General features: G+C 39.0%; 2 protein-coding genes and 2 long non-coding RNA genes across 6 annotated transcripts; 2 read left to right on the forward strand and 2 right to left on the reverse strand.

The window, feature by feature from the left end:
- The first annotated feature begins 6163 nt into the window (after positions 1–6163).
- LOC306967873 lies at positions 6164–7333 on the forward strand. The gene is made up of 5 exons (XR_013793221.1): positions 6164–6248; positions 6333–6644; positions 6714–6807; positions 7106–7184; positions 7264–7333. It is a non-coding gene; the product is annotated as an uncharacterized lncRNA (long non-coding RNA).
- A 3448-nt stretch (positions 7334–10781) lies between these two features.
- On the forward strand, positions 10782–14247 carry LOC306968025 (nectin-2). 3 transcript variants are annotated; one of them, XM_079563265.1, is made up of 7 exons: positions 10782–10881; positions 11619–11960; positions 12038–12340; positions 13114–13207; positions 13343–13506; positions 13943–14018; positions 14098–14247. In XM_079563265.1, exons 1-7 carry the CDS (start codon positions 10833–10835, stop codon positions 14231–14233), a joined length of 1164 nt encoding a protein of 387 aa, XP_079419391.1. In that variant the 5' UTR covers positions 10782–10832; the 3' UTR covers positions 14234–14247. The 3 variants fall into 3 exon arrangements, with proteins under 3 accessions (XP_079419391.1, XP_079419390.1, XP_079419392.1); XM_079563264.1 differs by having other exon boundaries at positions 13343–13503; positions 13940–14018; XM_079563266.1 differs by lacking the exon at positions 13943–14018 and having other exon boundaries at positions 13343–13503.
- Positions 14248–15524: 1277 nt separating this feature from the next.
- LOC306968030 lies at positions 15525–17409 on the reverse strand. Its single transcript, XR_013793229.1, has 4 exons — positions 17307–17409; positions 16821–16907; positions 16448–16749; positions 15525–16023 (listed from the first exon to the last, which is right to left on the reverse strand). It is a non-coding gene; the product is annotated as an uncharacterized lncRNA (long non-coding RNA).
- A 3813-nt stretch (positions 17410–21222) lies between these two features.
- LOC306967899 (gap junction alpha-8 protein-like) lies at positions 21223–22476 on the reverse strand (the record flags this gene model as incomplete). The annotated part of the gene is made up of 1 exon (XM_079563097.1): positions 21223–22476. The coding sequence occupies exon 1, from the start codon at positions 22465–22467 to the stop codon at positions 21223–21225; it is 1245 nt and encodes a 414-aa protein (XP_079419223.1). The 5' UTR covers positions 22468–22476.
- Positions 22477–22734: the final 258 nt, after the last annotated feature.

Here is a 22734-nt window from a genome sequence, read left to right on the forward strand (position 1 = left end):
CAGGGATGAGGTGCGACCCCTTCTGTCAGTTTAACACTGTTGTCACGAGGAGTCTTGTGATAATCCTTGCAAATAAATGTCCTACAGGCGATTTGCCAACGAATGCAGTAGCTATGGATGATTTAGCCTGCGTTTGTTTACTAACAGGTGAGTTGTCTTGAAGCCTGGTTATTCACTCTTGCATTTATGTATTAGAATTATGCATTTATTATTTTTAGGCAAGTTTATTTGTAGAGCACAATTTGGTACTAAATTACAAGAAGCAGATCAAGGTAGATCATCCAACAACATATAATATGATCAAATAAAATAAGCCTGATTTCACAATGGAGACATTCACTTGTTACATACATTAATTGCACTAAAAACAAAAAGTGCAGATAAAATCCTCCCAGTTGTCATTTGCAACATTATAACAGGATGGAAATAGCAACTGTGATAGTAAGGGATACATGACACACAATGACTATGTTATTGCTCTTTTCTCAAATGCAGTGCTGAAATAGGACTTGGCTGTTGCAACATGGACAATTTCCCCTTTGTCTGACAAAAAGGCTCTTTTCTTTTTAAGTTGACTGTCAGACACAAAATATAGAGACTAAAACATGATATAGTACAAAAAGAAGCAGGATTGCAGTTGCATAAAAAAGACTAGTAAATGCAGCATTCTGTCTGTCAGTAGTATTTTGTGAAAGTGCAGTGCCAATGATAAATAAAATATTATGTGGGTTCCCTTTCAAGGCGTTGTTCTTTTTTTTCTTCTTTCTTTTGGCAAATATAATAGTCTATTGAGCGCAATGAGCAATATCTACCTCAACACTGATTATATTACTCAAGGTCCCTTTTGTTCATGGAGAAATACTGTTCCTTTCTCCTTTGTCCTATTGTCCAGTATAAATAATTCCTAGTAACCAAAGCATAGTCTTGCATTCTCATTTGTGTCAGCCCTGATTTAAATTCTAGCATCGCGCAAACAAACAAAAAAAATAAGCAAATGATGCAGTATTCAACATAGAGAACAGAGGTGAGCGCTCCTCTGAAGTCTGTCTGTGCTCTGCCCTGGGCTTTCTGAGAGGCTGCTTAGATATTCACAAACATCCATCAATGCCTCCAAGGGTCATAGTTTAAGCTCACGCAGTCACAATCGCACACACACACACACACACACACACAACACTGCAGCATCCGAAAACACAATGATTTTTTACAGTTTTTTTCCTATGACCAGTGGGGTTTTTTCACAAGAAGTTAACCCTTTATAGGGCACTCATTGAAATACTTTGAAATAAATAATTTCAACTTAAGAGTGTTATTGGGGGGACAAAACACAAGTGTGTTTCTGTTCTAAATTTTTCATTATCATGCAGAAAATCAATGTCGTTTTTTTTTAATTTACTTTCTTGCCCTAAACTGGTAAAAAAAAATAATAATAATGAAATGACTGTAAATGAAGTTACCATATTTAGTTCCTTGCCCTTTAAGGCGTAAAAATAAATACAAAGTTTATATATAAAATATACAAAATCTACTTTCAGGTCTCGTATTATACAGTGGGCGGGGTCACTCACCTCCAATATTGTTTGCCTAAAAATGCTTCTAAAAATAACCTTTGGCAACATAAAACCATAGTCTTAGGGTTTATTGGTTCTTTTGTCAAGAGAATACTTTAAGTATGAATAATAGGTGCTACGGGCATGTCCAAATATGGACAAAACTAATTAACTTTAGGTTTAAGTGAAGTGTATGATCAAATATGGTGCCTGCCTTTTTCATGCTGTAATTTCACTCATTTCACTATGTCCTCCAAAACCAACACAAAAATCACATATTATGAAATGTACCATGAATTTAGCCAGACTTTTATGGTTCTTTTTCAGACTTCAGAGAAAACAGGAAGTTGAGAGTGTGACCAGTCTCTGCTGATTGGTCAAATGCCACAGTATTGGGATCTGTGATGTTTGGTGATCTCTTCTGATTGGCTGAATGAGGACTACATGCTTCTTTACCTTATACTGATGTGCAGTAAGGAGGCCATATGTAAAGTGTGCAGAAATTACCAAAATACTCACTTGCCCTATAAAGGGTTAAAAGAAGTAATAACCTGCCTTGTGTGGATTCAAATGTCAAAGCATATACCTTTAACAGGAAATGAATTTGTTTAGTGCGCCTAAGGTGAGTGGGTGAAAGGCTTCCGGTGGACAACTATGCACCTACGGTATATGTTTTTCAGGCTCATCTTTATCTTCTAATCCACACATGAAAGTATTTTGGAGGCACATGCTTACAGTGAATCAGAAATAAATAAAAAAAACAAGGGGGGAAAAGGCAGAGGTTGTTAATATCTTACCTATCTGTTGTCTTAAAAATCATAATTTTTTTGCCATATTCAATTCACTTCCTGATTAATTATACACATTTTGTAACCACGCTGACTTGTTCAGTAATTAAGGCTTTTGCATAATAGAGACAATGTGCCAGTGCTAAACAGATGCAGTGTTTGCAGTGCGTTGGCTCATCACAGTCAGTCTCTGCTGAATATGGCCAACGGCGTCTGCACACTGCCATTACCCAGGACCTCATTCATTAACCTGGCACGGGGAACAAAGAGGGAAAAATAGTCCAAAGCACACATTTACACAATGAGGTACAGTAAAAGCAAGTGTACTCATTCAGTGCCATTCCATTCACTAACAAAGCAACACTCCTATTAAGTTCACATTACTGCATGATGAGATTTAGTGACATAATCAATTTAAAGATGGCACACAGGATTTTTAGAAACAAACTATATCAATGTACTTATGTTGGTTCCAGTGCGTTGAATGAGTGCCTTTTTCCTGGTGAATCTCACTGATGCACATCTGACATTTCATTTTGGTTTACACACGTCCAGACACAGAACAAGAAGTGTAGAAACCACAACTACATCTCTTTGAATCAAGTAAGCACTAAGCAGCCATGGCGACTCTGCCTGGTTTTCTGCAGCTCATTCAGCTCTGCAGTCTCATTTTTGCGGTAATGTTGTCTCTGAGTTTGATCATTTTATCATTTGATTGGTTTTAATGGCTTTAATTTTATTGTCAGTTTCAGCGGATATCGTTACCAAACAGGCATCCAGAGGACGCCAGGTCAATCTTATATTCAATACAAATAAAACCTATACAGTAAAACAACTCAACTGGGTCAAAGAAGGATATTCTTATGCATACCGCAAGAACCAAACAATTTCAAATTTTAGTGCCAAATTTGAAATACACCCAAACCATCCTCCATATTTAAGTATACTGGACTTTCAAGAAAATTACACTGGAATCTACAGATGTGATTTGATGGACATAAACGGAACTTAAGGTGTTCCATGCTCTGTCAAAACAGCACCCATATGCCACTCACATGCTTGCCGAGATTTAGTGATGCATCAATATATTTTTACATTCAAGCAGGGAGATGTCAGTAAAAATAAAAAATAAACTGATTTCATGTTGGTTTAAGTGAATACAGTATGGGCAATGCTGTAACTGGAGAAACACACAGAGGCGTGTATGTCTGACACTTCCTCTGGTTTACACACCTCCTCAGATACTAAACGGCACATGCAGAAGCTTCAACCATCACTATGAATCAACTTATTGCAATGGTCATTCTGCTATGGCTGCTCATTCAGTTCTGCACTCTCATTTTTGCAGGTACAGTCGACATATATGGTAACATTCTTTGTCAATGTTGTTTGAAACATTTGGTCGGTTTAAAGATTTTCTTTTTATTGTCAGTTTCAGCGAATATCATTGCCAAACAGGCATCAAGAGGAGACTGGGTCAAACTAACATTCGAAACAAATAAAACCTATACAGTACAACAAGTCAACTGGGTCAAAGAAGGATATTCTTATGCATACTACAAGAACAAAACAATTTCAAATTTTAGTGCCAAGTTTCAAATACACCCAAACTATCCTTCACATTTAAGTATATCGGACTTTCAAGAAAATGACACTGGAATCTACAGATGTGATTTGATGGGCGAAAACGGAATCCAAACTATGCAATGGAACGTGACACTGAATGAAGAGACGGCCACTAAAGGTAGATAAAGCATTGTAATGTCATCAGAAATCAAAACTTTATTAAAACTCTATGTTTTTTTCTATAGTCACTTCCCGAGTCTTGCTTGTGCCTTTGATATACACACTGTCAACTATTGGGCCGCTCATCATCTTCGCTTTAGCTGTCTGTCTCTGCAGCAAGTGAGTGATAACACACTGAAGTTAAGGTGTGCACGGTTTTTAGGAAACAAATCGATTATTGGTTTGACTGATAACAAATGTTGATTTATTCACATGTGATAAAAAACAGTACATAGATAGCAACATTTATTTGATTATAATATTATATTTGTAGATTTGGTCCATCTTCAGAACATGACACAGGGCAGTATCAGACTGTGATGTTTGTGCACATCCTGTCAAAGGAAGAGGTCGGTTCAAAGTGTCATCGGGGAAGTTGTTGTTGTTTTGTGTCTCATCTATATTTCCTCTCCTCTAGGACAGACCGCAAGATGGCATTGGTGATCAGGTCCCCGTCTAGCCTTCGGCAAGATTATTATTTCAAAATTGTGTGCTTTTTTTTTTTTAATGTAAACTCAATTGTTTTCATCTTGCTACCAATGGGTCACTTCAGAGGGTTTAAGCTCATGCACATTGGCCCACGCAAAACAGCTCTGTTTTTAAGATCTTATTTTCTGCATTTTTGTATGTAAATAGTAAAATATGCGAAGTGTGGAGTCAAATGGAGAGCAGCAAACCCACAACAGGAAATGATTTAATTTTAGTACTAAATGAGTGCGAGTGGGTGAAAGGCTTCCTGTGGACAACCATTGTTTCACGTTCATTTGGATGATGCCGCAAACATCTGACAATAAAGTAAAACCATGAACAAAATGTCTCTTATTTATTTCAAAATCATATAAGTGAAATCCAGTGCTGGACAAATAATGAAAATCGTAATTTCATTTGTGATTTGGCCACATTCGATATTATAGCCGATGTTTCACTCCACATCCAGAGAGCTTCCTCATGGAAACTTCCGGGATGTGGAGTGAAACGCCGGCTTCTGTTTCATTTTAAGTCCAGTTGTTTTGTTTTAAGATGACAACGTGGATGACTGAGAATCTATAATAGTAAGCAGTCTCCTTACTTGAAAGTAATTGGATTATTGTCCACTCCAGGAAATCCCTATAAGGAGATTCCAAGTTAAAGGGACTCTGCGTAACATTTTGAATTAAACTGTAGCCATCAGCACAAAACATGTTTCTAATAACCAGCTCAACACAGAAAATGCTGTTACTGCAGTGGGTAATCAAAGAAAGGATTTGGATGAGAACATAACCTGTTTGAGTCAAAATGTCTACAGACTTTAGTCACATCTCCATGGAGACGAGCTGGAGACGCTCCCGGTCAAGTTACAGTCATGTCTTAAGCAAAAGCACAATGTTTGTTTGAACATTTATGAGGTATTTTTCAATGATTAAAATGTCTGTCACAAAATAAATGCTTGTATTTCAATTTCATTTATTGGGTAAAATTCTACGCGGTGTGGCTTTAAAAAAGGACTTGTTACAATTTGTACAATATAGTTCATTATTGTGCACTGACCTGAAATAAATAAATAAGAACTGGATTGTTCACTGTGGCAATAAATAAGCCTATTGCATCATGTACTGTAGATAATGTCCCAGTGTTAAACAGATGCAGTGTTTGCGGTGTGTTGGTTCTGCTGAATATGGCCAACAGCATCTGCACAGTGTCATTACCCAGGACCTCATTGATAAACCTGGAAACAAAGAGGAAAAATAGTCCAAAGCACACATTTACACAATGACTCAAAACAAGTATTTTGTACAACCCTTAAGTCGTTCCATTCTCTGTCAAAACAGCACCCATATGCCACTCACATGCTTGCCGAGATTTAGTGATGCATTAATATATTTTTACATTCAAGCAGGGAGATGTCAGTAAAAATAAAAAATAAACTGAGTTCATGTTGGTTTAAGTGAATACAGTATGGGCAATGCTGTAACTGGAGAAACACACAGAGGCGTGTATGTCTGACACTTCCTCTGGTTTACACACCTCCTCAGATACTAAACGGCACATGCAGAAGCTTCAACCATCGCTATGAATCAACTTCAACTTATTGCGATGGTCATTCTGCTATGGCTGCTCATTCAGTTCTGCACTCTCATTTTTGCAGGTACAGTCGACATATATGGTAACATTCTTTGTCAATGTTGTTTGAAACATTTGGTCGGTTTAAAGATTTTCTTTTTATTGTCAGTTTCAGCGAATATCATTGCCAAACAGGCATCAAGAGGAGACTGGGTCAAACTAACATTCGAAACAAATAAAACCTATACAGTACAACAAGTCAACTGGGTCAAAGAAGGATATTCTTATGCATACTACAAGAACCAAACAATTTCAAATTTTAGTGCCAAGTTTCAAATACACCCAAACTATCCTTTACATTTAAGTATACCGGACTTTCAAGAAAATGACACTGGAATCTACAGATGTGATTTGATGGGCGAAAACGGAGTCCAAACTATGCAATGGAACGTGACACTGAATGAAGAGACGGCCACTAAAGGTAGATAAAGCTTTGTAATGTCATTTATCAGAAATCAAAACTTTATTAAAACTATGTTTTTTTCTATAGTCACTTCCCGAGACTTGCTTGAGCCTTTGATATACACACTGTCAACTATAGGAGGACTGCTTCTCATTTTCACTTCAGCTGTTTGTCTCTCAAGGTGAGTGAAAAGTAAAATACATTTTATGCATTAGAAAGATGAATGTCATGAATGTTTTGTTTTTGTTTTTTTAGAGACAAACAAATATACAAAGCATGCAAACTGCTTAGAATCATACCTTCTATTGTTCTCTTTTTATGACTACACAACAGAGGGAGATATGATTTGGTAACATGTTATACATAAAAAAAAAACAAATCCATATTCATATCTAATAGATGCTAATTTGATGCACTAGGTTTGTGTGGCAAAAGGAAAATATGTAGCATAAAGTTACACGTGCAGTATTTATTTACAGAATTTGTCGATCATCAAACCAAGACACGGGACAGGATCAGACTGTGTTTGTGCGCACAGAGATCCAGCCAGATGAAGAGGTCAGAACTAAATGTCTCATGGAAGTTTTAACACTATTACTCACATTTATTGTCTCAACTGATCTTTCTGCTCCTCCAGGGCAGACCACAAGATGGCAGTGGTGATCAGTATGTAGAGAGGCTGAACTCCATCTACGCGTTGAGGAGATAACTTTCAGACTATGTATTATAGCTATCACATATGATGCACATAATACAGAGAATATTTGAAATTACTTTCTGAATACATTTCTGAATGTTAGGCTATTTGTTGTGTATTGAAAAAATATATATATATATTTTTTTTAAGCGTCAATATTATTCTTTATGTAGGCTATAGGTCTACTATGACAGATAATATGGCCTACTGTGAGAGACGTTTGTCCCCACGTCGCTAAACAATTGTGAATTTCAGCGGGTGCACTCTTTATGGTTCGTCTAATCTAATGTTACACAATAAAAAGTGGTAAAATACACTTTAGTATTATTATTATTATTACTATTATTATTATTATTATTATTATTATTATTATTACTATTACTACTATAACTTAAAAAACAAAACACATTTTTGCTTTACCATGGGATATGACGGGACAGGTAGGCTACTTTTCTTGATAGACTGTTGGAAAAGGGTCTTGGGTAGGCAATCACGTACCATCATCTTCCCTTATAGTTATATTGTTTCGTCTATTTACTGCAAACTGCAAAACAAAACAAAAACACCTTAAAGCAGGGGTGTCAAACATACGGCCCGCGGGCCTGATCCGGCCCGCGAGATGATTTAATCCGGCCCCTGCCCTGTAGAGCATAAATTCCAGAGTATGTCAAAAAAAAAAGTAAGTCTCTAGCCCATTCCTGTGCGGAGATATGAATTTTTAAAGAATAACCAGAATGCTCATTCTAGCCACTAGGGGGCATTAAATAAAAAAAAAAAAAGGATAGATTTCCACACGTGTCCAGCAGAGGGAACTGACATAATAAGAGCTCAGGATATGAACAAGACATTATATAGCCATGTGGTAAATGGACAGTCTACCCCAGGGCGGCTGTGGCTTCAATAAAAGTTTACCACCACCAAGTGAATGAATAATGACTACTGCACTTTCAGGAACTTGTGACACAGGCTTGTAAAGTGCAATACAAGTGTAGCCGTTGTCATTGATGAAGCTATAGTCAAGTTGGGGCTTTGATCAAATCACAGCTTATTATTATTCATTTATTGGAAACATTTTCTCTATTATATGTGGCCCGCGACCCAAAATGAGTTTGACACCCCTGCCTTAAAGTGAACTAGGTCCGTCGTCCACCCGTCCAGGAGAGGGAGCACTGTGCCACATGAATGGGATACGTTACATTCACTGAGTCTGAGTCTGAGTCTGAGAGTCAGAGTCAGAGTCAGAGTCAGAGTCAGAGTCAGAGTCAGAGTCAGAGTCAGAGTCAGAGTCAGAGTCAGAGTCACAGTCAGAGTCAGAGTCAGAGTCAGAGTCAGAGTCAGAGTCAGAGTCACAGTCACAGTCACAGTCACAGTCACAGTCAGAGTCAGCTTCTGGACTTGGATCATGTTGATGATGTCGACTGCAGCTTAAACATTTCAAAGAAATAATTCAGGCGCGATCATTCTCGGAAATCAAGACACTGTGATGCAAGGTGAGTGGGGGAAAAAAAAACGGAAGCCGAAAGAGAGAGAGAATGAGAGAGGAGCAATAAGCCTTTGATACAGTGAATGAATACATGATTAGAAGGCTGAACATAAAGTAAGTAACTATATAGGCTACAGGTGTTAATGATATTGATCGTATGTATAGGTGTAACTCGGAAAATTAGAATATAGTTAAAACGTGCATTAATTTCTGTAATTCAACTGAAACTGTGAAACTAGTATATGATGGACTTGTACATGCAAAGTGAGATATGCATAACCTGTTTTTGTTATAAATTTGATTATTATGGCTCACAGTTTATAAAAACACTAAATTAAAAATCTCAGGAAATTAGACTATTTTGAAAATGGACTTTAAACCATAATCATCCAAATTATAACAAACAAAGGCTTGAATGTCATTTTGCATGTAATGAGTTTATATCATATTACTTTCACATTTTAAGTTGAATTACAGAAATAAAAGAACTTTTGCACAATATTTAAATTTTTCGAGTTTCACAGACCACGTGGCAAATTCTTGGCCCCGAGCAAAAGTTGACTGGCATTTGGGAAATCTGTCTGATGTACTAATAATAACACTCAACTTTACTGAAAATGCAGACGGCACAACCAACACTGTCAGCACATTGTCTGGGGTTCCTAGAAGAGAGTACAGTTTGTAGAGAGGCTGAACTCCATCTACGGATGCAGCTTTCAGATTCAGACTATTTGGTGTATTATAGCCAATGCCCATCAGACACATAACAGAGAGTTAAATATTTGAAATTTATTTCTGAATGTCAATATTATTCTTTACATAGGCCAGGACAGATATATGGCCTATTGTGAGAGAGACGTTAGATGTCCCCACGTCACAAGACAATTATGCATTTCAGGAGGTGCACTCTTTTTGGTTCATCTAATCCAGGAGTCTCCAAGTAAATTTCGTACAAAACATGTTTTGATCGGGAAAATACTATTGAAGAAACCTTTTTCAAGACATGAATAATAATGAGCCTGACAGGACTGTAACCTCGGCTTACACTTGTATTGGACTTTACAAGCCTGTGTCACAAGTCTCTGCTACATTGTAGTCATAATTCATTCACTCAGCACTTGGTGGTGGTAAGCTACAGCCACAGCCGCTCTGGGGCAGCCTGTCCATTTACCACGTGATTATTATGTGTCGTTTATATTCTGATCTCTTCTAATGCCCTCTGCTGGACACAGGGGAGTTATTTCCTTTCTTTATTTAAGCTGCCCCCTAGTGGCAGCTTTTTTTTTTTTTTTTTTTAATACTGAAGAATTTGTGCTACAAGTCGGGGGCCGCCTGTTGGAGACCCCTGGTCTAATCGAATGTTACACTGTAAAAAGTGTTTAAAAAAATACACTTTATTATTGTTATCACTATATTATTACCAAAAAAAAAGGTGCTTTACTATAGGATACCACGGGACAGGTAGGCTACTTCTTTTCTTAGCACCGGCTACTGTTGGAGAAGGGTCTTGGGTAGGCAACCGCGTAGCTACAATATCTTTCTTTATAATTATTTTGTATCGTCTATTTACTACAGTCACCTTTCTGCTCTTCATTGAGTTTCCTAATAGGAATCTCAATGAAGTTCTTCTTCTTGAGATAAGGAATCTTCATTGAGATTCCTATTAGGAATCTTCAAAATTCCTATTAGGAATCTTCAAAAGTCAGCACTGAGGACAATCTTCTCTTTGTGGGAAATGAGGAGGTTGTCCTTGGCTCCTGTGCAGCTGCAAATTCTTGCCCCCCAGCAACAGTAAACTGGCACCGGATAAAAATAAAAAAAAAAAAATAAAAAAAAATACGCGTTTAAAGAGAAATGTCCGTCGTCCACCAGTCCAGGAGAGGGAAGCACTGTGCCACATGAATGAATGGGATGCAGACAGTGTGAGTAGTGTGAGTAAGCCTAGATCCATGGAGTCATTGTCTGGGACGATGTCGACTGTAGCCTAAAGAAATGGAACATTTCAAACAAAGGACTCAGGCGCGAAATGTACTATTTATTGATGATCATTCTTGTTCAAGATACTGTGATACAAGGTGAGTGAGGGAAACGAAAGCCGAGAGATAAAGCGGTACGGAGAGAGAGAGAGAGAGAGAGAGAGAGAGAGAGAGAGAGAGAGAGAGAGAGAGAGAAAGAGAGAGAGAAAGAGAGAGAGGTGTGTAGTTATAGCTATTAGTCTTTGTTTGTTGTTGATTAGAAGGCTATACATAAAGTGAGTGTTATTACCTGTTACTACATAGTAACTATACAGCTGTTTTTGATAATGTTACTGATATGAATTTTGAATGTACTAACTAAGATGTTTAGGTGAAAGCATAGAGTAAGCCATGGACTTACTGGGGCCCATTTTCACCCGGACCCCCCAGCCATAAAAATAAATAAGAGTTTAATTACAGAGTAGTGAGTCAGTATTGCCAGGCTAATATCTACTGTAGGCTATGTAAAGTTATATCAGGCTTTTATGATTGTTAGAGAATAAAATTAAATAGCTATTTATCATGTTGGGTCATGCTGAACAGTTGTAGCCTGATAAACCACACCCACCTTCTTTCGCATGGAATGGACAGGGAAGAGTATGGCAGAGCCAGGCAAGTACAGTTGTACCAACGCTGTCGTATAGCCATAACTCTGGCTCTCAGCTGGAGGTGCCTGTCACTGATAGTAGGCTTAATAAACTACTGCATAATTCGAGACTCCTGACTTTTTTTCATCTATCCTCTTGTACACCATTCATCTATCAAGGATCTCATCATTCATCGTTATTTGATTCTAGCTGTGCAGGTGATTGGAGGGAACGTGACGGTGACACAAGGTGACACAGCGGTTCTGCCCTGCCTCCTCTCCGGCTCCACAGAGAGCCTGACACAGATAACGTGGCAAAGGAGAACCAGACTGATCAAGTCCAACACCAACTTCTACACTATTTTGTCTAAAAATGGGCCGGAGAATTTCAATGGACGCGACGAGAGATTCAGCTTTGTTGGAAATATCTCTATAAAAAATGGATCATTACAGTTGTCCAGTGTGACACTGTCTGACGAAGGGACCTACACATGTATATACACTTTATTTCCAAGTGGTAATTACAAGACAGAAATACCACTGAACGTACTAGGTATAACACATCTTTTTGTGACCGTAAATGTGGCTTTGTGACTGGCATTGTAACAATTGTCTGTCTTGATTTTGCAGTTCCTCCAAAAGTCAGCACTGAGGACAAACTTCTCTTTGTGGGAAATGAGGAGGTTGTCCTTGGCTCCTGCACAGCTGCAAATTCTTGGCCCCCAGCAACAGTGAACTGGCATTTGGGAAATCTGTCTGATGTGCTAATAATAACACACAACTTTACTGAAAATGCAGACGGCACAACCAACACTGTCAGCACATTGTCTGGGGTTCCTCGAAGAGACCTCAACAATCGTTTGGTGCAATGTGTGATCATAAGTTCAGCATTCCCAGGTGGGACTACGGTACCGCTCACCATCAAGATACACTGTGAGTACTTGCACCAGTATCACACACTACAAAATTCAACTTTTGTACAAAAATAACAGTTTGAGTCAGCTGCACAGTGCTCTCTCACAAGGTCAATCTTGTGACTGGCCCTATTACAGCTGAGTCATGTCTTCATGAATAAAAATGCTGTTTAAACATAAATGGCAATGCTTCATGAACTGATGAAATGTGTTAATTAATTCTAACAGTCTTAAACCAGTCTTTCCTGATGGATCTAAAACATTCTTAATGCACGTTGGGGCTCGTTTTACCACAAAAATGTCTGTTATAGTGCAATACTGGTCTAATGATAAGGTGTACTTCCTAAAACTGGAATAGTAACTTTCTCAGCTTTGTCAACTGGTATATTATTGTTCAAGGAAGATGAGCATGATAAATGATACTTCCTGTGGTGTTGAAATGTCATCTCCAAATGTTTTCTCTTTAGTGCCATTTTGAAAGATTTGAAAGATACAATACAATAATGTGATGTGCAAATGCAATAATCTCTGATACAACTCTTCAAGAGTATGACATGTCACACGAAATATGTTATAACATGACATGCCACAGCCATTAGTCTTCCCAATTCTATTAACTGTACCTTTGAACAGTGAGTCATTCACTCAATGATTCACATCCTGTCTACTGTGGCTGGCAGATCCATAGTGGAACCATATAAGCCATGCCTAGCTTGGCTTTGATTGCCTTACTTGGAATTCCCCGTTCACAGCTGTTATTTTGTTAACTCTAGTTTTCCTGCTTCCTTTTAGTCCCTCCAAGTGAAGTTAATATCAGTGAGACTTCCAGATACTCCTTTAAATGTACGTCTGAAGCAAACCCAAAGGCCAACATCACATGGAGCAGGTACAGTTCATCTATGGTATATCTATTTAATAAGGTTGTCTTTAGGAAGTTCAGAATAACTCGAGGCGGCAGAAAGACCTTAAAAAAGAAAAGAAAAGAAAAAAACTTGACTTGACCACATTAACTGTTTTTTAGACTTGGTCAGCCGTGGCCTGAGTCAGCTGCGAAGGTCAGTGGTGCAATGCTGCAGATTCTCAAACCCACGCCGCAACTGAACGGCCTGTTTCAGTGCAAAGCCAGCAACACATATGGGACAAGTCAAGGCCCCATCTATCTGCATTATTTATCTTCTGAAGGTATGCTGTAGGTTTTCACAGTTCTTAGGGACCGTTTTTTTTTAGACAAACAAATCCAGACTTGCTTTTGCTGGTAGTCACAGTCACGAAGAAATAACTATTAGTTTCCACTGAAGGACACACCCCAACAGAGAGATATGGGATTTGATATATGAGCCATTTGATATATGAGCCATCTATGAGAGGTGTGGAAAGGCAAAGTTTTCCACCAACAACATTTTTAGAGACCTATCGCAGTCCATTTTTATTCTTCAAATGTCTAAAAAAACGTAACCTGTATGAATAATGGATAACTAAAAATAATGATTGTATGTTTATAGTTGCTGTGTTTATGTACACTGTCCTTGTTTTGGTAGTCTTATTGAGTAGTCTTACTTAATTTGAACACACAACACGGTTTTTGAGGCTAATTCCTAACCTTTGTCTTCTCATGCAGGATCCGGTACTGCTGGCTGGATCATGTTTTCTCTTCTGCTTTTTGCCAATGCTGTTTTTGCTGCAATGTGGTGGTTTAGGTACGCAATATGTTTCTACTGTAATAATTTTCAGTCATCCCCCTTTGTTTATTAATTGATTACATTTTTCATTTTTTAGGTCAGACAAAAAGTGTGCACTTCCCTTCGTCAACACAGAGCGGAATGTCAGAGCAACGGACAGAACATCAGGGGAACCTAGAGAGCGACGGCGTTTAAGTGGGACACAAGAGGTTGAGTCTGAGACGGAGCAATAACTCTTATTATTTGTTTCTTCGACAAAAGCAGCAACATTGCTTCATTACATTCACTGTTATCCAGTTCTTTTCACTTTACATTATGTTTTCAACATATTACAAGGATGTAGATTTCTTAAGTGTGAGTGTTTACCAAGTCCAACATTTGAGTACTATTGTAATGTTTTTTTTATTTAAATACATTTATGTGGCACAATCCCCTTGTAAACGGTGGATTCGCCAAAGGTATCGGGACAATATTGTATTTTTACATTTTTGTATATCCTTCTATATATACTGTGTACTTTTATACATTTTGATGAAGGGCACACATGCAAAATTGGGCTTCTCATAAACTCTAAAATCCTATAGACGAAGCCTATTCTTCACATATCAGATTAGTGCCACTGATGTTTGATAAATGTTTTGCTGATGCCTTCTGGCTTTTATGTGCCTTTACATTCCCTTTGCCACTGACTAGACTGCTAAATCCTGAAGGGAGTGTATTCCCAAAGTAGTGTCGCTATCTGTCATGTTATTTATGTTTTTGTTACGGTACTAGGGTTGTTGATTCGTGAGCCTTTACCTGCTTTTTCTGAAACTGTTGGTCCGAACACTTTTATTTTTGTGTGTGTGTGTGTGTGTGTGTTTGTGAATGCTTCGATGTTTAATGAAAATGAATTGGCAGCCAGCTTTAAAATAGCATGTGCTCATTTAAATAGTACTACTTGTAAATGAACACCTTGCTTAGTAAATCAGGCCCTTTGTCTTTAGATTTTGACTGGCCATTCTAATCATGTCACAAGACTGCTGAATCTCAACAATATGTTGTTTGTACCAAATGCTGAATAGGCACAGTGTCATATTTTAGGAATTAAATAATGCATCGAAAACACTAGACCATTGTGTTCAGACTTAATGTAACTTTGACTCAGTATTTGTGTTGGCTTTGGGAAAGCAACTGTGACTGACTTCATTCACACACCCTGTTTATTGGTATGCCTTTATAGCAACACAATTCATTGTATGCAACCTTAAATTGAACTATTGTTTATTGACAAATTCCGTAAACTGTGTGCATCATGATTATAAAAGCACAGACCTGCACACCCCATGAGTTGGTATAATCAATCACAACCATGCAAAAACATGCCACACCTTAAAGCAGCCCATGCTAAATCACCCCAATCGTCCATTTTTGTCACAGCCGTCACAGTGGGATTGTGCAACTTAAGGCAACTTGTTTGTTCGCTCATTGCTTGCAGTACATTCACACAGAGGTTTCTTAAGCACTTTGAAGGTCCTCTAGAAGAACGAAACACTGTAAATGTGACCCTTGTGCTGGTCTTCTGCTCTTGCATTTTCACGTCTCAGCAGGGCTCCATTAGTTGGAGTATATGTGGTGGCTCTGGCTCTGGCTGAGTTGCCCTCCCAGACAGTTTTCATAAATATCTTGTTGCTAAAATGACATGCAAACACATATTATGTTTTTAAATGAATACACAATATGTCACAGCAAGTAATTTCCATGTGACAGTTTTACCTTCTGAAATGACCTTAACTCGTATACAGTATTTACCGTTTCTGCTGCACCACGCAGTCTGTTACGCCTGCATAGAACAGAAGAGAAGAGTAATCATTCCGTCAATGGAGGTATGACTGTTTTTTTATTTATACACTTACCGTCTAAGATGTCTGAAGAGGTGGATAGTTAAACAAACCACAAAGAGCGCCCCAACACAGATTGTAGATATTATAATAATGAGCACCCGAGCACTTTTTCCAGTGTCTTTTTTGTCTGAAAAACAAAACTTTTATGTTAGGAAACGGTTTATAATATTCTTTAGTCGTTTTTAAGTAGAGACAATGACATTTATGCATCCCAAATGTTTTATATAAAGCTGTATTTGGGCTTCATCGTTCAAAACATATTTTAACCTAGTCAACACACAGATGGACTTAGTAGGAGTGGTGAAGCAAAAAAAAAAGTAAAACTCCAATTACAATCTTCCATTGAATTTCTGCTTAACTAATGATTTTCTATTTCAAAGGCAAATAAAAATATGAAACGTTACTGAGTAGGCCTTGTACTCTACATGACATCACAGGTTATTAGACGTGAAGAATGCATCTTGAAAACCATCACAATGCAAAATCAGTCCATAGCATTTTTCCAGGACTTTAACACACAATTCCATTTGTTTTCTGTAACAGATGAAAAAACAGACCTGTGACGACGAGAGTCCAATGTTCCTCCAAGACTCCTAACTCGGTCATGGTCTCACACATGTAGTTTCCGGCGTGGGCCTTTTGCACTTTGTCAATGATAAGTTTGTACAAAGTAGCTTCAGATGATGACATGTTTATTTGAAGGCTGTAAGCTTCAGGATACCAGTGTATTCGTTGTTCTTGTGATGCAAATGTTATGAGATTAGTTGTATCCTTATACCATATTAGCTGGGTGAGACTGTCAAGGGACTCATTTCTACAATATAAAAAGATCGGGCTTCCAACAGTGGCAGATATTGTGGTTAGCCCTGAAAGGAAAACAAAGTGTGAGCTGTGAATATAGAGCTGATGCAGCTGTACGGACTCTGTAACAACCTACTTGCATGTGATTGATTCCGGGACAAGCAACATGACAGAAATAGGACTTTCATCAAGCTAAAAAGCATGTAAGCATTCGCCATCACACCTGGAAACAGAAGAACACTGAGTATCAAAGTAACTTAAATGTTAATGTCTATGGTGCATCTATCTATTTTACCCAGTTTTTCATTGTACCAGGTATAAGAATATCTGTTTCAGAAAGGTCAATAACGTTAAAGGCTTTTGTACAAGCACAAGTTTTCATTTAAATATGTGCGGCCTTGAGATATGGACGTGAAGGCTGCTGCGCAAACAACAAATTATGATGCAAGTGACATAGAAATAAAAAGAATAATATGTTTCTCTCCATGATTCTTGCTGTTAGAAAAAAAAAACACTTGTCAAACATAAAGGTGAATACATTTACACATTAAGAGGGCTGACTGGTTTCCTGTGACACTGTGGTAAATGGAGGTTCACTTAAGATAAGGGAAACCACACTTACCTACACAGTGATGGTCTTCGTCGGTTGTCCCCTTACGATGCAACTAAATGCAGACAAATGTTATAGTGATGCCAGCCTGACAATGAACGTTCACAAACTGAACTCAACAAAAAATCTCTTTCCATTGGTGTCAACGGGGTTGTTTAAAGATAGAACCATACCTACAAAGTCACCCACAGAAGAAAATGTTTCCAGGAAGTGGATTCTGAAAAGGTGGTCTGAGCTATGACAACCACCACCAGAACATTCAGTAGGAGCTATGTGTCCTCAAAGTGGCATTACGCAATTGTAAAAGCATTATCAACAATTTTTGAATACTCAGAATGACAAAGGATGTGTGAAGAGAAGCTAGACACAAAGTGCTCAGCAAGTCAATACCATAAAGTTGTTGATTTTTGGGGAAGTTCATTGGAGAAACTTATATATTATAAGACAATAACAAGAAACCAAGGCACTCCTCCCATATTATAATTCTCTATTTAGATTTTCCAAAATGCCTTTTTTGTGCTGGGTTTATATATATTAAAATCTTTAAAACATATTGCTGGTTTCTTCCTCCAACAAGCCCTTGTCTTGAAGTGGTACAAAGTATGTGTATTTAGTTTAGGTAAAATGCCACTATTTTGGTTGGTTCAAAGAAAACTTTTACATTCTTTTACATGTGGTAACATCGACAATAAAACGTTGACTTTGACAGGGGAAAAAAGGATAGGCTAAGGTGCTGGAGTTCCGCCATGGTACATGGGATGTACAGTACCTGGGCCACTGAAGGGGCTGATGTCAAGAAATCCAACCAACGGCTAGAAAGAGCTGGACTGAAGGACAGTACAGAAGCACTCCTCATGGCTGCACTGGAGCAGGCCCTGAGCAACAGAGGCCCCTGAGACAACCCAGCACATAGCTGCAGGGTGTAAGATGCTGGCAGGGAGGCTGGGTGCAAAGATGCTGGAGTGCCATAACCAAGTGGCTGGCATAGTATACAGGAACATCTGTGCAGAGTATGGGCTGGAAACCCCAAGGTCAAAGTACCTGCAACAGTGGTAGAGAATGACTGAGCCAAGATCCTGTGGGACTTCCAGATACAGATGGACAGAATGGTAGTGACGAACCAACCTGGACAAACAGCAGAGGAAAGCCGTTGTGGTCGACATAGCAATACCAACCATCAGGAAAAAGGAACATGAGAAACTAGAGAAAGACCATGGGCTAAGAGAGAGCTGGAGAAGGCCTGGAGAGTGAATGTAATTCTGCATGGACTAGTTCCAAATCTGGCTCCTCCTCATGCACCCAATACGCTTGCACCCACTGGCTGATGCCATGGGGTGGCGCTTAACCTTACTTTTTCTGCTTTATTTAAGTCATATTTCTCTGAGCCAGCCTTTTGTCTGCTGAGAAACTGGGGCTGAATACTTTTCTTGTTGCACAAACATTATGTTCCCCCAGAACAGCTGGAGGAGGTGTGTGTGGATCGGGAAGTTTGGGCATCTCTGCTGAGACTGCTGCCCCCGCGACCCGGCCCCGGATAAAGCGGAAGAAAATGGATGGATGGATGGACAAACATTAACGATATGTTATAAAAAGCAAATGGCAATCCTGAACTGAGATCTCATGACACACACATTTTTAAATGTACAGGTTATTGAAGGAATAACTTAAAACAATACACAGCCAATGTGGATGTGAAATGAGTTTTATAGTCTTGAAGTAAATAAAGCAGACCTAAAGTCTATTTTCTGGCAGAGATATCATTCCTTAAAATCAAAAGGGGAACTTTATGCAAAAACAGAGTTCCATTCCAACTGGTAGTTCAGTGCTGCTCTCTTGTGGTGATTCATTGGGACTGCTAGTAACTAGTAACTCCAAATAATGAATTGTTCCTTGACCTGTTTTTTTTATACATTGTGTAACTTCTATTATAGATTTGGACCAAGGAACACAAAAGGACAGTTCAATACGTGTGACTTTTTATTGTGTTGGTTCACATTCCAAAACAAATACAGCCACACATCTATCAGCATAGAATACAAGTTAGTACTAAAAAGATTCTGATTCTCTTTTTGCATAAATTAAGCATATCTTATTACAAACATAAAGGTCCCGTGACAAATCCTAAAATACAAAAAAAAACTGCACCTAATCAACTTGGGACATTCTCTGTGACCGCAACACTATTTACTGCAGTTATTTGCTCTTTGATAGTGCACAGTATTGGCAAATGGAGGCAAACTGATGGCTGGGGGGTCACAAAGGGGACAAAACTGCCATCTCTCTGAAATTATTTAGAGCCTTTTGATCATGCCCCCAAAACCAACACTGTGATTGTGCACACAGAGGCACATTGCGATGTACTGTAAGCCTGCACTGACTCTGTCAACTGATGATTGATTTACAGACTATTACATATGGTGTTGGGGTGCCTTATGAAAATAAGATACTCGATTTTGATGATAGGAAAATGTTCACTTAGGTCCCAGAGCAATACAATCACTTGATACAATCTTACTGTATTCTTACAATTTACATTTATAGGGCACAGAATATAGTACAATCACAGCAGTTTAGAGAAAAAGAGCACAACAATGTAAATACAATTTTATTTAAGTAAAAATGTTTAAAGACAATATTTTGTTTTCTTTTTTTCATTTTTACCTGGCATTGTGGCATTGATGATTTGCTGCTGTTTGTTTAAGTTGTGTATACTTTTTGGAAATAATTTTTGAAACTCGATTCAAATATCTGAGAATAGCTCATATGACATTATGTACACAATTAGACACGAGACGGGGCTCTATGTACAGTGGTAGTTGCCCATGTTTTTGTTCACATTGAATTGGTAAACAAGTCACTGTTAGTCACAAGTCTTTGTTACTGTGACATGCCAGTGCAAGGATCACTGCGGTGAACTAAAAGCATCAAGTCAAAAGATTTTTTTTTTTACTACCGGATCAAGGATGCTTGTTTTCATTGATGAGTGCCGTTTCTTTTATTGTCTCAGTTTGAACAATACTTTGTGCTGATGCTGCATGATCTTTATCGCCCGGACGCCTGTTTGTACAGCACGAAAGAGAGGATTTGGCCTGAGGTCACTACTATAGTCTATTCTCTGATAGGGCAAAATGAACCCCAGCTCTCTCTCACAGATAACGGGTATCTAAAGCTTAACAACAGGTGTATCTCCAATGTCGAGATGCAGAATCACATTTAAAAAGACATTCAACATGTGGTCTTTTTTCCTCCATTATCATTTCCCAACTATAAGCGCCACTGGGCATACAAAGATAGAAACAAGATTTCTGCTAATATGAACACAAATCTGTGTTTATGTAATGTATTAGTTAAAGGCCGCGTAGTTTATTCAAATGTGCAAAAGGTTTGCTCTTATAAAACCCCCCAAAAACAGCTTCCTTCCTCATGTATAGCGTCTAAAAATGTGTTATTTTTGTTGATCTCTGCAAGAGTTCTCTGACTGACTTCCCAAACCACCACATGGTGCAGTTGAACGAGAAGAAAAGTCTGCCTAAGTACAGCGAAATGAACTGAACTGTAGACGCACAAGTACATTCTCTGCCCTACCTTCAAACCTAATGTATAAATTTCTATGCACTGTACGATTGATTAAAACTTAAATAGAAAAAGATGGTTCTAAAAATGACCATAGATTTTCATCAAGTAAAAACAGTTCCCCTTCCTTCCAAGCACATTTCAATAGGTATTAAAACACATTTTATTAAATAAAAAAAAATCCCTCTTCTGTCTACTTTTCATCTAGATGACATTATTTTTTTGGTTTCTAAATTCTTTGTGAGTATACAATATGTTTAATGAATATGCAGCTTTCTGTTCACCTCCTTTTTCAGGAGTGTGCACAGTGTTTTTGTGTTTTCAGAGTGGGAAGAGCTTCTGCGCTCTCACATATTCATACAGTGAGGTCGTCTGACCTGGCCCTGCTACTGGCTTTGCTCAGTCGGCTCAATGGTCTAGTGTCCTCTATCGTATCCGATGCCTCCATCCCATTTGCTGCTGCTCGCACCTCATCATCCTCATCAGCTAATTCCTCCATTCTTTCTTTCTCTGCCTCCACTTCTGCTGACTGCACCACCTCCTCCTCATGTAAAGTTACCCCAGGCATCTCAGTAGTCTGTGCATAAGATGGCAGAGTCTCATCATAAACCTTCGAGATGCTCTCCATCGGTAACACATCCTCTGCTTTGTCCTCCAGGCCTTGGAGCGGGCAGATGCCTCTTCCGGCCTCCATACCCACCTCAGCCAGAGGGTACAGGTGTGTAACTGGAGGGGCCTTCTCCTCCTCCAGCAGACGGTAGCCCTTTGCTCTCTGTAATGACGGCACCGCCAGTGGGGGGAGACCTTTACCTTGTGGTGAGGGCAGGGTTGCAGATCCCTCGCCTTGTGCTGGAGCTGGTGCTGGCTTACGAAACACAAAGCGGATCTTCTTTAGGCCCAAGTGACTGATCTCCACAAAGTTGAGGAAGAGGGAAACACATGCCACAGCCAGCATGAAGATGATGAAGACTGTCTTCTCTGTGGGACGGGATACAAAACAGTCCACGGTGTTTGGGCAGGGCCAGCGGCTGCATTTGTAAAGTGGCAAGATGCGAAACCCATACAGGAAGTACTGGCCAACTACAAAGCCAACTTCAAACAGTGTTTTGAAGATTATATGGCAAATGTATGTTCTGAGCAACGTGCCTTCGAGCCTGAACTTCTTGCTCCCCTTGGTGCTGGTCTCCTTCGTAGTTCTGACACTGCCCTGATCTGGAGCCAATGGAAGCCGTTCCTCGCTCAGCTCTTGTTGCCGGCTCAGTTCTGCCTCCTCGCGCTCTTTTCGTTTCTCTTCCATGTGGACATGGTGCACAGCGTGGCCAACGTACACCAGTGATGGCGTGGACACAAAAATGATCTGCAGCACCCAAAGGCGAATGTGCGAGATTGGGAAGGCCTCATCGTAGCAAACATTTTCACATCCAGGCTGCTGAGTGTTGCACACGTAATCAGATTGCTCATCGCCCCAAACAAACTCTGCAGCAGTGCCCAGAATAAGGATACGAAAAATGAACAGCACCGTGAGCCACACCCGGCCGATCACCGTAGAGTGCTCGTTGACTTCCTCTAAAATGTTGCCCAGAAAGCTCCAGTCACCCATGATCGGTCCGTAGCACTGAAAAGTGGAGTGGGATAGGGAGAGAAACAGGGTGCACCCGGACCGTGGGGTGGGGTAGTCAGGTAGGAGGACAAGGAGAGGAGACAAGAGAATGTCAAAAACAAGAAATGCTGAATGTTGAATTAAAAGCAACTACTGTTATCTTCTGTTCAAAAACAGTCCAATAAATGTTCAAATTGTTAACACTAAAAAGTTTTGAGCACAAAATGGAGTATTACTACAAACAGTATGGCACAGCATTATACGCTA

The sequence above is a fragment of the Gobius niger genome (assembly GCF_951799975.1).
Source record: "Gobius niger genome assembly, chromosome: 9".
Classification (NCBI taxonomy): domain Eukaryota; kingdom Metazoa; phylum Chordata; class Actinopteri; order Gobiiformes; family Gobiidae; genus Gobius; species Gobius niger.

What these genes read in the sequence shown, in the direction of transcription:
- LOC306968025 (XM_079563265.1), top strand. Translation starts at nt 10,833, where the DNA reads ATGTACTATTTATTGATGATCATTCTTGTTCAAGATACTGTGATACAA. An exon ending in TCAAGATACTGTGATACAAG is followed by an intron (nt 10,882 to 11,618) that starts GTGAGTGAGGGA and finishes ATTTGATTCTAG; the next exon opens with CTGTGCAGGTGATTGGAGGG. An exon ending in GCTGCAATGTGGTGGTTTAG is followed by an intron (nt 14,019 to 14,097) that starts GTACGCAATATG and finishes TTCATTTTTTAG; the next exon opens with GTCAGACAAAAAGTGTGCAC.